This window comes from Neophocaena asiaeorientalis, unplaced genomic scaffold (genome assembly GCF_003031525.2).
Source record: "Neophocaena asiaeorientalis asiaeorientalis breed wild unplaced genomic scaffold, Neophocaena_asiaeorientalis_V1.1 scaffold78, whole genome shotgun sequence".
NCBI classification, from domain to species: Eukaryota; Metazoa; Chordata; class Mammalia; order Artiodactyla; family Phocoenidae; genus Neophocaena; species Neophocaena asiaeorientalis.
The window spans coordinates 11,476,140-11,490,283 of NW_020175018.1; the positions used below are offsets into that span (position 1 = coordinate 11,476,140).

The window sequence follows — 14,144 nt, forward strand, 5'->3', positions numbered from 1 at the left end:
ACACATTGCCCTCGGCCCCACTCACCTGTGCACGTGTCGGCCGGCTCCAGCCCTGACCGGCCTGTAGTGTCTGTGTCAGTATCTCAAGGTGCTGAACATTAGTGGTGTCTGCAATGCCATTTCCTCTCTTTTTTTCTTCTTTTGCAGCAATGGATGGTGTGCCATTTATGATTTCAGAGAAGTTTTCTTGTGTTCCAGAAAGTGTAAGTTTTAAGCACGATCGCCCTCCCCTTCTGCCCCACTCCCCTTCCCCTGCCAGAATCACTGCTGTCCTTGTGTTCTCCCCGCCTCTGGAAGCTCAGCCCTGCAGCCTACAGCAGGGCTGCCTGAGAGCCGGAAGTGGGTCGTGTTCCTCCCGGGGCCCCTTCAGCTAGTGCTGCCCGTAGTGGGTGCTTGAGAAGTGAAAGAAGGGATGAGGGTGGGGAGGGAGCGAGACAGACTAGCAGACATACTCAGACGCAGACACAGCCAAGACTTTTTGATTCAAATGTGATGGTAAATTGTACTGAACTTCACCGGCTGTAAATGTTCTTGCTTTCCAAGCTCACCTTACTAATTTCTGTTATTTTTTATTTAACAAAGTCACTGTCTAGCAGAAAGAAAGCTGCCTCACTTCCCCATTGTCATTGCCGCATTCCGTGATGACCACGTTCTCTGCTCTAAATCGCAGGCATCGGAGTGGCAGGGCTGGGCCCGCTAGTGCAGGGTGCCCTGCGGCTGTGGGTCTCCCACCCACTGCAGGCTAGCACGGACCCTATGATACACGTGAGGCAACTGAGGCCAGGCTGGGCCCTTGACCCATCTTTAGTGACAGAGGGATTGAGTGAGCTAGCTGGGTCTGAAGGCCAGAACCCAGATCGTGAGAGGCACCCAGCATGCACAGCTTTGCGGGCCCCCCCTGGCACCCCTGTGCCCTCTCTCCGGTGGTGCCTGTCCCCCAGTGTGGCAGTGGCCCTCCCTCAGCTGTGCAGGCCTGGTCCATGCTGGCTCAGTAGACTGCTTTCTGGGCTTTTTAAAATCCTTTCTGCAGAAGTTTGCTTTGAGTAGCTAATAAACATGAAGGCCCTAGTTTAGGCACCAGCTAAAGAATCCTTCAGTGTTTTTCTTGGACCCAGCTTAAAACCACCCAGCTCGCGATTTGACCTGCACTGGAGTTTCCATTTTCATGAAATATAATAGGCCTTCTCTGAACCCTTCTGGTAAGCAGCTTAATCTTGAAAAACGCTCGTGACTTGACCTACGGAGCATGAGTAACTTCAGCTGACTCCACTTGGCCGCGTTGCCATGGAGATGCTGGCGCCTCTCCCGCCCACTGCCTCGGAGAGGCTGTTCTGTCCTGCACACCGGCTCCAATCAGGAAAGTTTAGTGGGGCAGTTAGAGCCTAATGATACGACAGCTGGACCTCTGCTGGATCCCGGGCCGCTCAGGCAGGCAGCCCCGCTCTCGCACCACTCGGGCTGGCAGCAGGAGAAAGCCAAACTGTTTTGTGGCTACTGGCAGAGCAGCCCCAGGAGTTGAGTGCCTAATTCGGTGGCCCTGTCCCAAGATCGGGCTCTGCCGACTCAGCAAGTGCTCAGGCAGGCAGATTCGGGCCAAGCCCAGTACAAGCGCTTCCCTGCGCTTCTGCGTTTAATCTCAGCAGCCCAGCCGGCAGGGCCCGCCCGCAATGCTTTGTAACCGGAGAGGAAATGCTCGCGTGATTAACCTGCGGCTGCCGCATCACGAAGGGGCACTGAGCCCAGTTAGAATCCGGGTCCTTGGGCTCAGAGCCGGCCTCTTTCTACCACCCCTCCCAGGAAATCCCCCGCCTCCGGGCTGCAGTTCAGAACCGAAGGCCCAGGGGTTTTGTCAGAGATTCTCAGGTTTCACCTGTTCATCCCCGGCTGCCAGCTGCCGGCCTGGGCTGCAGAAGGCTGGGCTGGTACCCCTCGGGAATACAGACCACTGATGATCCCTGAGGGGACTCGGACCAGGGACCTCAGAGACCAGGTTCCCTCCACCCCTCACCGTGCATTATTTCAGCCCAGGCTTCTCTGGGCCTCCAGCTGACTCTTGTTGCCGTGTGCATTTGATTTTTCACGCTGTCTGGAAAAGCCAGCGTTTTTAAAGAAAGGTCCCCATCTCTATGAAGTTACAGAAATACCCATTAAAATGCAGTGTTACCATTTTCCACCACCACTGACTTCTTAAACAACAGTTGATGGGCAGTTACTTCATTTACCTTGCATTTTCAAAGACCTGGAATTCCCTCCAGCTCCTTCTCTGATGCCAAGGAGTCCCAGGCAGAAGATTGGCTGCCTGCCTCGTGGAGTTCCTTAGACCCGTTCCAGCACACAGACGCGGATGTCAGGGCGGTGTGGGGAAGCCGTGGGCACCTCCATCCCCCCGGCTGCAGAAAGAGCACACTGGCTTTTCCTGTGGGCAGGGAGAGACAAGAGGCAGAAATTATTGGTGACAGTCATGGTCTTTCAGGAGAGCCGTGACTCACCCCCCCGGGTGCTGTAGACAGGTGCCTAGGCCGGGGTCCCCACCAGAAGGGACCCCGGTGACGGCCAGGTTTTCTGAGTCTGCTCCTGCTACTGGTCCATTTACCCTCACTCGTCACTCTAGTCACACTGATGGTTTCCATGGAAAAGGAGTGGAGAAAACGCCAGATCACAAGGGGGTTTGAAGTGTCACAATGGTGAATAAGAGCAAATGTGAAGAAGCATTTTTCCAGCTGTTTAAAAGGATGACTTGATCTGTATTTTCAGATGCAGCCCTTTGATCTCTTGGGAATCACCATCAAATCTCTGGCAGAAATTGAAAAAGAGGTAAGCAAGCTTCCCAGAGTGGGACAGGTGGGGGGCCTGGGTCATCACTCACTGGACCCAGGGTCTCCCATCCCCATTAGGGTTTGTGTTCCAGGAACAGGAGGGACCTAGGTGTGGGGTGACCCTCTGAGAAAAATACTTTCATTTCATTCAAGTTTATTCTGAGAAAAAGAAACTCACTTTTAATGTGTATATTACTTAAAGTAATAAGACAGAAGGTTTTACATGATGCACGGAACAATCAATTCTGCTTCATTTTTTTTAAGAATGTCATGGCGTAAAGAAGGTAGAGGTTGGGGTGTGGGTGCAGAGTTGGTTTTTCCTCCTTCTGTTTTATTATTTGCCACCAGTAGGAGTTTGGGGAAATGTCAGAGGCTCTTCGTGATTTAGAGGAAAGATCACGGTACATTCCCTTGTGCTTGATAGCCAGACCCCACTTGGCAGCCTGTTTCGAAAGAGTTTGGATGTTTTCCTAATAAAAAAGAAAGAAACCCAGGATTGGAGCACATGTGGCAACTCCGAAGAAAGAGAGTTGAGATAATGGAATCAAGCTAGAGGTCAGATCTGCCGGTGGTCTCCCCACTTTCATAAGACAGTGTTAGCATGTGTGTCGTCTTTCACATGTAGACGGTTGTTAAGCGGTCACATGCTTGCAGCCAGCTCTCCTCTGAGAGGCACATTTGTCTCAAAGATGGAAATGGTAGAACCATTTCAGTATTCTCAGTTCCTCTGGGTTTTCTGTTGTGTACCCAGCTTGCAGAAGCAGGTTGCATTATTGAAAGATGGCTGAAATCCAGGAAAATTGAATCAATGTAGTACAACAAATTTCTAAACCTGTCATAGCAAAAACAAGACAAAAAAGTCCCCTTTTGTCTTTGATTTTCAGTAAATCATAAAAACCAACGTGATTGTCATCTGTAGATTTTGGGGGGTGGGGGTAAACTTAGGAAAAAGAATGTCTGGCTACCACACCAGAAATATACATGTGCATGGAGCCCCAGGTCAATGTTGCTCAAAATTGAGGCGGCCGTCCGCTTACAGACTGCCTTTGCTTGGGGTCCCGCACAGGGTGGCGCCAGCGAGCCTATGTGGAATGCCTTTGCCGGGACCTGCTCTGGCTGCAGGCGGTGAAGCAGGGCCATGCGTGGCCTGTGACCTTTCAGGACGGACAAGGTCACACAGACGTTATGGGGTGCGCATGGGGGTCGGGTGGTCATGCCCCCTCTCTGCTTAAAGCCAGGATAACAGTAGAACCTGTCTCACGAACACTAAATGGATAGATGTGTGAAGCACTGTGGACAGCAGTTGCCCATCACCCTGGGTAGGTGGGGTAGGTGGTGAGTGCCAGAGACTGGGCAGCTGTGAATGTCGCCCCTTCTCTCCCCACCCATCCTCCTGGGCTGTAACCAGAGCCCCGTTCATTGAAGCACCTGCTACATGCTCCGCTCTGGGCCTGGGCTTTACCTCTGTCATCACCGATTCTCACCCCAAGTTGACCAGGTGGCATTGTTCCTCCCCATTTCATGGGGCAGAAATTGAGACTGAGAGGTGAAATAATAATAATACCCAAGACAAGATTGAGACCTAGCGTGTCATACTCCAAATCCGCTCCGTTATGACGTTAAGTCTGTTGCTCCCTGTCCTGCTGTTGGGGCTGATGGGGACAGTGGTACCTGGGAGGCCCGTCGACCTGGGTTCTGACCCCGGCTGGGCCTTCAGGTTACCAGGACGGGGTGAAATAGGAGAGAGCCCAGTGTAGAGCCAATACATGTGGTGGAAACCATCATAAGTTCTCTTAATTCTCTTCCCCACTAAAGGGCCAAAAATGTGTTTGGTTTGAATGTGTCGTCTTGATGTCAGGTGCTCTGAACAGAGCCTGGTGGGGCAGAATCCTCAGTTCCTCCACTTAACCTTTCTGAGCCTGCTTCCTTTTCTGTAAGATCAGGATAGTAATAAAAATGCCCTGTAGCATTTATGGGTTTGACCAAGACAGTCATGGAAGTGGCTTAGAACAGCACCTGCTGTGGCTACTGCCCGGTTAGTTATCAGCGGCTGCTGTCATGGTCATGGGCATTGTTACTACTGTTCCCCTGGTCCACAGGAAGCAGGGAGAGTCGGTGTAAGTCTGTCCTGTTGCAGCCTGGCGAGCTGCCCTCTTGCTGGTGGCGGAGCAGAGACAGCCCCGTTGACCAAGCTTGGCTTGCTTCCTTGTTTTCAGTGATGAGTTAAAAACACACGTCTGTGTTCTCTGTTGAAAGAAATTAGAGTTAAAGAAAATATAGGGAAACGGGGAGAGGTTAGAAACACTAAATAGGGTGTAAAACCATTACAAATACCACTGAAGTCGCGGGTGCTATGGAGATTTTTATTTAATCTGAGGATTTAAAAGTTATTTCCGCCAGCCATCCACGTGCATTTAATGGTGATTAGAATATTGACATCTACACACTTTGGTGAACGGGCTCCTCCTTCTGCAGCAAGGTCAGAGGATTTTCTCTGTGAATAAACTGAACTTTCCCCTTTTAGCTGCTGAACTCCGCATAGCTCCAAGGCTTGGAGGCCGAGGAGAAGCTTTGCCCACGGTCCCCTGCCTCACACTCGGGCTCTGTGGGTTGGCCCTGAGTAGCTGGGGGTCCCCCTAGTCAGGATGATTTTGCCCCTTTCCATTCCCAGTCTGGCTGCCCTGGTGGGGGCAGGGGGATGTGCTTGGGGAGGGGTCTTGGGGCAGGGGTGCTCCATTGGGGGTTTGCTTTTCTCACATTTACACAGCCAAGCGCCCTCCCCCAAGAAGGCGGGAGACTTCAGGGCTGACCATGACCTGCACTGTCCCGTTGCCCATCCCAAACACCCCCTTGGATCTCGCCTGGGATTCCCAAGCAGCGGGGAGAGCCCAGCATCAGTGGGGGCTGCTTTGTCTGGGGCAGGCGCTCCCCTCCCTTATCCGTCCGTGCCCCCTGAGAGAGGTGGGGGCACCTCAGCTCACAGCAGAAACCTGGGCTTGGGTGACCGCGGCTATAAAGGAAGTGGGAGTGCTCGCCCCAAAAGCAGCATGCTGCCTCCCGTCCAGGACTGGCGCGGGCCCGCTCTCCTGCCAACTTGATCGTTACTCACCCTGCCCTGCCTGGGGGATGCTTCTGAATTTTAGCCGGTGTGCGCCCTGTCGCTACCATTTAGCCTCGGGGATGGGTCACCCCCTGAACAAGCCCCATCACTCCATCAGCCTTGAGCTTGGTGATTAGGGACCCGAGGGATCACCGACAGCCAGCCCAGGAGTGCTGTCCCCAGTGGCCCTCATCACCACAGCGCGGACCCGCCATGAACTGAGTAACAGATGCAAAGAGATGAGGTGTCGCCTCCCCGCAGTGGGTGGCAGTGCGCCTCCAGCCCGCCAACACGAGAATCTGACAAGCTTAAGCAAGAGCGTGCCCCTCGGCTCGCCAGCAGGAAGGTGGGACGAGGCTTGCTGGCCATGTGGGCCGGAGCCGCCTGCCACGCGGGTGTGTAGATACCGGGTGTCTGCAGGGACGTTTGTGGACAGTGTAGACAATGGAGGCAACACAGCATAGTGGAGGGACACAGTTTTCGCGTCGAGCCCCCCAGGGTAGCATGCCAAATCTGCTACCTAGGCTGGACCCTGGGGCAAGTCCCCTGGCCTCCCCCTCCTCAGGTTGGCGTGCAGGCCCAGGGATCCCACCCTGGCCGGAGTGCTGGTCCCAAGGCTGCTGCTGTGGCACTGATGGGAGGCCCCGGCAGTCGTGGTGTGCGCAGCACCTGGTTACGTTTCATGAAAGGCCCCCAAGGAGGGTCACGATAAAAATCAGTGCCCGTGCCATCCGGCAGATACGGGGGAAAAAATTCTTCAGATGCGCTCAGGTGGCGTGGGCTGTTGAAGCGGAAAAGCCAAGGTTGTAAACCAATTCCCGCTGTGAAGCTGTCCCTCTCCTGGTCCCCAGCGCTGAGCCCAGCCTCCTTGCGGCCCAACCCCGCCCTCTAGCAGCCACATCTCCTGCCGTCTGTGACCTTCTGAGGCTCAGAGTAGGGGCTTTGCCGTGTACATTACCCGGAGGCAGGAGAGTGTGTGTTTGCTTACCTCCCCTCCGCCCTGGGAGGCGATCAGGGAGCGGCCAGTGGCGGCTGTCGGCAGCAAAGGCGGCGGTGGGCGGGCCGGTGGGCGGGGAGTGCTTTCTGGCCCTGACCTGGCCCCCTTGCCCCGGGGAGCAGCCGTCTGGCTCTGCAGGAGAGTGGCTGTGACCCCTGAGGGCTGTGTCCCAGTGAAGCCCTTATTGTCCTCCCTGTTGCCCAAACAAAAGGTTCTCTGTGTTCAAGAGTCGGGAAAAGTGTCATTTCGCAGCCGACCCGTGATGAAGCATCTTCTCTGGGAGTGAGAAGATGGGCATATAAATATTCTCTGTCTCAGCCGCTCTTTATTTCCCTTGTAAGCAGTCCCCTATTTCTCCATCTGATGGACGCCCCATCGCAGCCAGGGTGAGAGCTCCCCAGCTCCTCAGTTCGGGCAGCAGCTTCTAAAATAATTCCTGTGTCTCGGTTACCTTTCCTGCAGCCTGTTTATCCTCCCTCCCCGCCCACTACCCCACCGTCCCCTGTGGCCCGTCCATCCCCAGCCTTGCCTCCCTCACAGACTGCCCTGTCCCTTGTCTCACGAGTGGTGGCCAGGAGAGGTGGCCTGGACTGTAGATTCCATGCCTTGTGCATAACACTGCAAGCCTCTAAAACTAGGAGCCGACAATTCCTGTGATTGAAACGGCATCCAGAGTGCCTTCCAGACCCGCACACAAAGCCCTTTCCCCACCTGCTGCCGACCCTCCATGGAAAACCACAATGCTCACCTCCCTTCGGTGGGCACCACACTCCAAACCGTGGCAAGGGAGCGGCATTAGCCCACCACACTTCCTGGTGGAGCAAACAGCCTCCATTTTCACTAGGCTTTAAGGCTGAAAGACAAGGGAGAGTCTAATTAGTAACCGGACGATCTGATATTAATCACTCCTTTAAAACTGACAAGGGAGGCAGTTCATTTAACCACTTAATTGCTACAGGTTTTTATGGGCTGCTGTTTGCAGACATATTTAATGAAAAAATTATAAATCTAAAGGAGCTTAAAATTTTAATTTTATACCTAAATATTTTCCTTGTTCTTATGTTTGTAGTCAGTCCTCAAGAGTGTAGTCACGTGGAATGTTCTTTAAATGAACATATTTGCTAACTGGCGTGATTTCAGTTTTTAAAACATTGGTTCCAGCAATTAGGCATTTTTTTCAGTTCCCAAATGACTGGAGAAATTCGTCTTGATTATAATTGCTCTTAGCCACGCATATCTAATTTGTGTCTTTTTAAGTGTTAATTAGTAAACAGTTTGAGCTGACATCTTTATGTGTTTGTGTATTGAAAAATGGGGCTTATTGCTTATTTAGCTTGGGGCAGATTCCACGAGCATTTACGTCACGGCATTGAGGTGAAATTAATGGAAACACGTTTGGCGTCGCGAGGTAAAAAGAATTTTTGAATCCGACTTCTGTACATCCACTTTGCATGGACTTCTGCAAGCCCTCGCGATATATGAGATTAGACTGGATTTGGGGTCTGCATATGCCGGAAGAAAGCGAGGCAGAAGATCTTTGTATCAGTAATGAAATGGCAGAGTCCAATTTTATAAAAGCAAAATGTTCATATCCCAGCACAATTGTTCATTCTTTCTACTTTTGGAAAGCTTTCATTGTGCTTATTAATGTTAAGAATTTTGTAGAGGGAGATGTTGCAAAATGTGTGGTCTCTTTGCACCATCTAGCGGTCAGGTCTTAAGCTGCAACAGGAAATAAGGTGTTTTCTATCTGTGAGGTATTTTTCAACACCCACAATCTTTTCTTCTTTCTTTTTCAGTCAGGAAGCTGATATGTTTGGGGAAAGAAATTTGCCTACTTCATTCATTAAATAAAAGTTAGTTAATTAAATAGAAGTTAACCCTTCTTATATGTTGTTCCGCTCCCCTTCTTTATACTGTTCAGACATAGGGCTGCCACCAAATTCTTACAGAGCTATCACACTGAGTTGAGATAATTTCAGCCAAAAACAAAGGAACCTAATGAATTAGTTTAATGGATAGCCATTCCAAACGCATAAAAGGCTTCTTTTGAAATGTGGGAAGTAGCCTGGGGACCTCCACTTCTTGGACTCTTCAGGAGTCTGACCACAGCTTGGGAACCACTACTTGATGCCACAGACGAGATCAGTTCTCTCCCCATAAATTGTGGCCGACATCATGGGCAGTTTGTCATCTTAAGCAGCTGCCCTGCTGATCAGAATCGATTTTTTAATATTTAGTGTTTTCTTTCCGAGTGCAAAGGTTGTGCGTGTTTATTAAAATGCAGACATTACAGAAACATTTCAAAGGTGAGAGTCCCCCGTGGTCCACTCCTGGGAGAGACACACATACACACACACACGTGTCAAACAAAGATCACAGGAGTTCAACACTGGACATAATATTCTCTATCTTGCTTTCGCACAGACCGGTGTATCTTGCACAACCTTCCATGTCATTTCACACAAATCTACCTCATTCTTTTTAATGACTACATATGGTTCCCTTTTATGATTGTCATAATTCATTTAAGCAATCCACTGTTGATTTACTTTTGAGTTGTTTCCAATTATCTGCTATTACACCGGTGCAGTATACTTCCTTGTACGTGTGTCTTTGCTCCCTGGGTGTTTCTTAGAAGAATGCATGGTATTACCATTTTGCCTTCCAAAAAGAGTGTGCCCATTTAAACTTCCCCTCCCCCATCCTGTGGTGTGTGAGCGGGTACCTGTTTCCCACATCCTCACTATAGCTAAGCATCACTGGTATTTAAAGGTGAACATCTTTTCATATGTTTATTGGCCATTTGTATTTCTTTTGTGAATCTCTTCTGTTTGTGCCCTTTGCCCAGTTTTTTCTATTGGCTTATTTAGCTTCTTTCATTCATTTTTGAGTTCTTTATGTTCTTTGCAACAACCTTCTTTCTGTCCTGTGTTCAAACACACACATTCAACCAGTGGCTTTTCACCTTGTTAAAGATGTGTTCTGCTATACAATGGTTTTTAATTTTTTCATGGGCAATTTTGTCTTTGTTTTAAGGTTTTATCTTTGATTTCATGTCCTACTTAGAAGATTATAAAAATATTCGCCCATATTTTTTCATACCCTTTGTGTTTTAATATATTAAAATATTAAATACTTTTCAACTACTGAATACATCTGAAGTTTATTAGAAGGTAAGATCTAGAACCAGCTTTATTTTATCCTAAAGTGTTAGCCAGTTTTCACAACAGTGTTTACTTTCTTCAGTGAGTTTTCAGTGTTACTCTTATCGGACATTTCCATCTGTAAGTGGATCAATGGACATTTTTCTTGACTCTGTTCATCTCTGTTCTTTTTATATGATTGCCACACTGCTTTGAATCTGATAGCTTTATAATCAACTTTAATATAAGGCTAGTTCTCCCGTCTGCCCCACCTCAATTTTTCTAATTATATTCACATGATTATTCTTCCAGCTGAACTTGAGAATCTTTTCAGGGGGAGAAGCTCCATTCTAGATGTTTATTGTGACTGCACTGAGCATATAGATGAATAGAGGAACGATTGGTGAAAAGCCTCCACCCGGGTCTTTGTTTCTGTCGCTCAGCAGAGTGGAAGGGCATTCTTTGTGGAGAGCCTGCACCCTTCTTTGTAGGTTATTCCTAGGTGTTTGATGTTTTCGTGGCTCTCATGAACAGGATCTTTTCTTCCATTATATTTTCTGTCATTTATGTATCAAAGAGCTGTTGACTTTTGCATCATTTTGTGGGCTGGCTCTCCCACTGACTTCTATTGTTTCTGACGGTTTTTCAGTTGCTTTTCTTCAGTTTCGCAGGCCGGAGTTTATGTCGTCTGCAAATACCAACACTGCCTCCTCCTGTCCCTCTTCCTGTGCCTCGCCTGGCACCATGGCCGGCTTGGTGAGGTCACTGGGCCGCCTTGTCTGGACGGAAGTTTCTAGTTCTATACTAACCCATAATGCTGCATTTTGGCTTGCTGCATATAGACATATCTTTTTTTTATTATCATGTTAAAGAATTAGCCATCTATTTCTATTTTCCTAAATGTTTTTATCAGGATTAGATGGTAGTTTTTTTTTTTAATTATTTTCATAATACCTTTTCTTTCTTTCTTTCTTTTTGGCTGTGTTGGGTCTTCGTTTCTATGCGAGGGCTTTCTCTAGTTGCAGCGAGCGGGGGCCACTCCTCATCGCGGTGCGCGAGCCTCTCACTGTCGCGGCCTCTCTTGTTGCAGAGCACAGGCTCCAGACGCGCAGGCTCAGTAGTTGTGGCTCACGGGCCTAGTTGCTCCACAGCATGTGGGATCTTCCCAGACCACGGCTCGAACCCGTGTCCCCTGCATTGGCAGGCAGATTCTCAACCACTGTGCCACCAGGGAAGCCCTAGATGGTAGCTTTTGATAAATGTCTTCTAATCATCCATTGAGATGATCATATTTTTTCTCTGCAGGAATATTAATACAGTAGATGACATTAATAGAGTTCCTAATTCTGAGAGTCTGCATTCCCCCTCCCCCCCCACCCTCTTTGGTTCTGTTGGCAGTGGTGTCGCCAAGCAGCAGCCACCACCCAGGTCACCAGGTCGCTTCCTGCAGCGGCCCAGGGCGTTCATCATATAAATGAGGGAGCCAGGCTGAGCCAGAGCTGATGTTTGGTGGACAGAATTACCTGCCCTGGATACTGTCATGAGTTGTATACCTGGGTCATGCGGAACTGAGGTCAAGATGAATATTCCATCTTTTGAAGTCTATCATAAAAGGATTTTTCTGTCATTTTCTGTCCTTTTGGGAACTCTCATCCCCCAAGTTTGAAAGTAATACCCCGCCCCCCGCCAGTTGAACTCTTAGAAGGTTGCCCGGCATGTAGGTAAAAAAATGACCATAAAGATAAAGAATGGGTAGGGCACCTTCCCAGATTCACCCATGGCTTCTCCTTTTCCACTCAGAAATCAGCGCCAGAAAGCGGCATTGTTTTAAATATTTTTCCACAAATAACCTAGGAGGGGGAAAATACAAATATCCATTTTTAGGTGACATTTGGCTGAATTCTGACATGCTGACTCACTGAGGGCTGAGCCCCCATGGCTCTTTGCCAACAGAACCGGCGTTTATTCAGCCACAAAGCCGTCCGTCAGCCCCCAGCCCTGCCCAGAGCCCCATGCCGACACCAATGGCTGGACCCACAGGTACCCGCTGGGCCCCCAGCCTTGCAGCCTGGGAGGGGCCAGGAGAAGTCAGCTTGTTATTAATCACGCAGCAGTCCTAGTGCCACCACAGAATGTGCTTTCCCCCATTTTCCTTAAAATGCATGGCCTTCTCTGTCTTTCATCTTTCTACTTTTAAGAGTCATGGGTGCAAGAAATATTTCACTTTCTTGCTTACTTTGTCCCCATGTGCCCACACAAAATGCACTCACAGGGATAAAATGGCAGTTGACACTCTGGTTGGGCAGTTCGTAGGGAATGGTGGGGACTGCGGCAAACTGGAAAGCACGCCTCTCTCTAAAGGAAGCAGCCTTCATTCACCTGTGTGAGGCTAAGGGTTGGGGTGCAAGAATGAAGGTCCAAAATTGCCATAGCCCCCTATTTGTTTTATAAAATCTGGAAAATGCTGGCATTTTATGCAAAGTGTCTTCAACTTTTCAATGTTTATAACTATTTTAAACACCACACAGGCCACTAGTGTGTGAACCTCCAGCTTGCCCATGTCTGTGCATGGAGATACAAACACAGATCACATGTAGACTCATAATTTCACCATTCACAGGGGTGATGTGGACAAGCCCTGGGGTCAGCACTTTGCCTCCATGGGTTAAATACCACAGATTAGGGGCCATCACACCATCACGCTCAGAGGCTGTGGGAATTCAGAGGACCCAGGGCTGGACCGACACACTGCTGCTTCCAAAGACTGAAGACCAGAATGACCTGCCCCCTGCCTGAGAACTGAGTCCCTAGGCTAGCTGTCTTCTCTCCTTTGCATTGAGCTGTCCCCAGAGCCTGATCTGTCCCTTTACTCACCTCTCCATCCACCTGTGTCTCCATCCACTCATTCATCTACCCATTCACCTCCCCCCTCCCCACAGCCTGTACCATCCATCCATCATTCATTCATTCATTCATTCATTCATTCATCTATTCTGGGCCACAGCCTCTACCAGCCTCTGAAGCTACAGCAATGTCTGAGGCCCCATCCCGACCCTGCACTTAAGGAGGAGATGGAAAGTGATGTGGGGCCCTGGAAGCTAGTGATTAATCCTCCCTGGAGGAGGACGAATGTCCCAGAGGGAGTAGCATTTGAAAAGGCACAGAGGTGTGGTGTTTGACAGGAAGAGGGAGGGGAGATCTGAGAAGCCATGTGTGGGGAAAGGTCTGTGTAGACACCTTTGACGCCTCCCAGAGCAGGGGCTGGGGCTCCGCCCGGATGGGGACATAGGAGTCACTTCACCGCTCTTTGATGCTCTGTCGGTTCCTAGGTGGAGGTGCTCCTGAGGGTGCCCTGAGAGTGGGGGGGCTCTCGCGGCACTGAGCCCAGGGCAGCAGGCCGTGTAGGGTGCTGGTGGGTGTCACCATCCCCCCCCCCGGGAGTCCTCGGCTTAAAGCAGGAAAGGGGGAGGGGTGCTGATGAGGGTTGATGAGAATGACCTGCGTGCCCCGGAGTCAAAAGAGGTACGGCCTGAATCGGCAAGTGGTCCATGCATTTATCCGGCAGCCATGCCCCGTGCCCATACAGACGTGGTGCCTGCTCCTGGAGCAGGTGGGTTGCGAGGGGTCCTTGTTCAGCCCCTCATTTAGGGTGAGGCTGAGCAGTGGGGCTGGGTGGGGCTCAGGGTCTCTGACTCTGGGGTTGCTGCTCTCGGGTCAGAGCTGAGCAGCCCAGCAGGAAAGCCAGAAGAGAAACACAGAAGAGGCTTCCCGCGAGGGCCACACTGACCCCGCTGTGGGCTTGCTGTGGGACCCTCCTGCTTCCCGACCCCGGTGGCCTCGGTCAGGCTCCTCCCCTCTCTGAGCCCCGCTGTGCTCACATGGGAAGGACAGCAGTACCAGCTTCACTGGGCGTGAGGATTCTGTCCCCGACCCTGGCTTGGGACCCGGCGGCTCCTGCCCCTCCTGTCCCCTTATTAGTGACCACAGGGCTCATGGGCTGTAGTCCAGGAGCCCTGACCTCCAGGCCCAGATGTGGGCTCTCAGCAAGTGAGGGGATGAACAAGGCATCTCCCCAGCTCGGGGGC

At 50.5% G+C, this 14,144-nt stretch overlaps 1 protein-coding gene across 1 annotated transcript in view; it reads left to right on the forward strand.

Annotated features, from left to right (window-relative positions):
• Window positions 1–14,144, forward strand: part of MVB12B (multivesicular body subunit 12B) — a 199,162-nt gene that overhangs the window by 171,820 nt on the left and 13,198 nt on the right. The window contains exons 9-10 of the mRNA XM_024762198.1: window positions 148–203; window positions 2,755–2,814. Coding sequence (XP_024617966.1) covers window positions 148–203; window positions 2,755–2,814 — 116 coding nt within the window. The remainder of the gene's footprint in view (window positions 1–147; window positions 204–2,754; window positions 2,815–14,144) is intronic.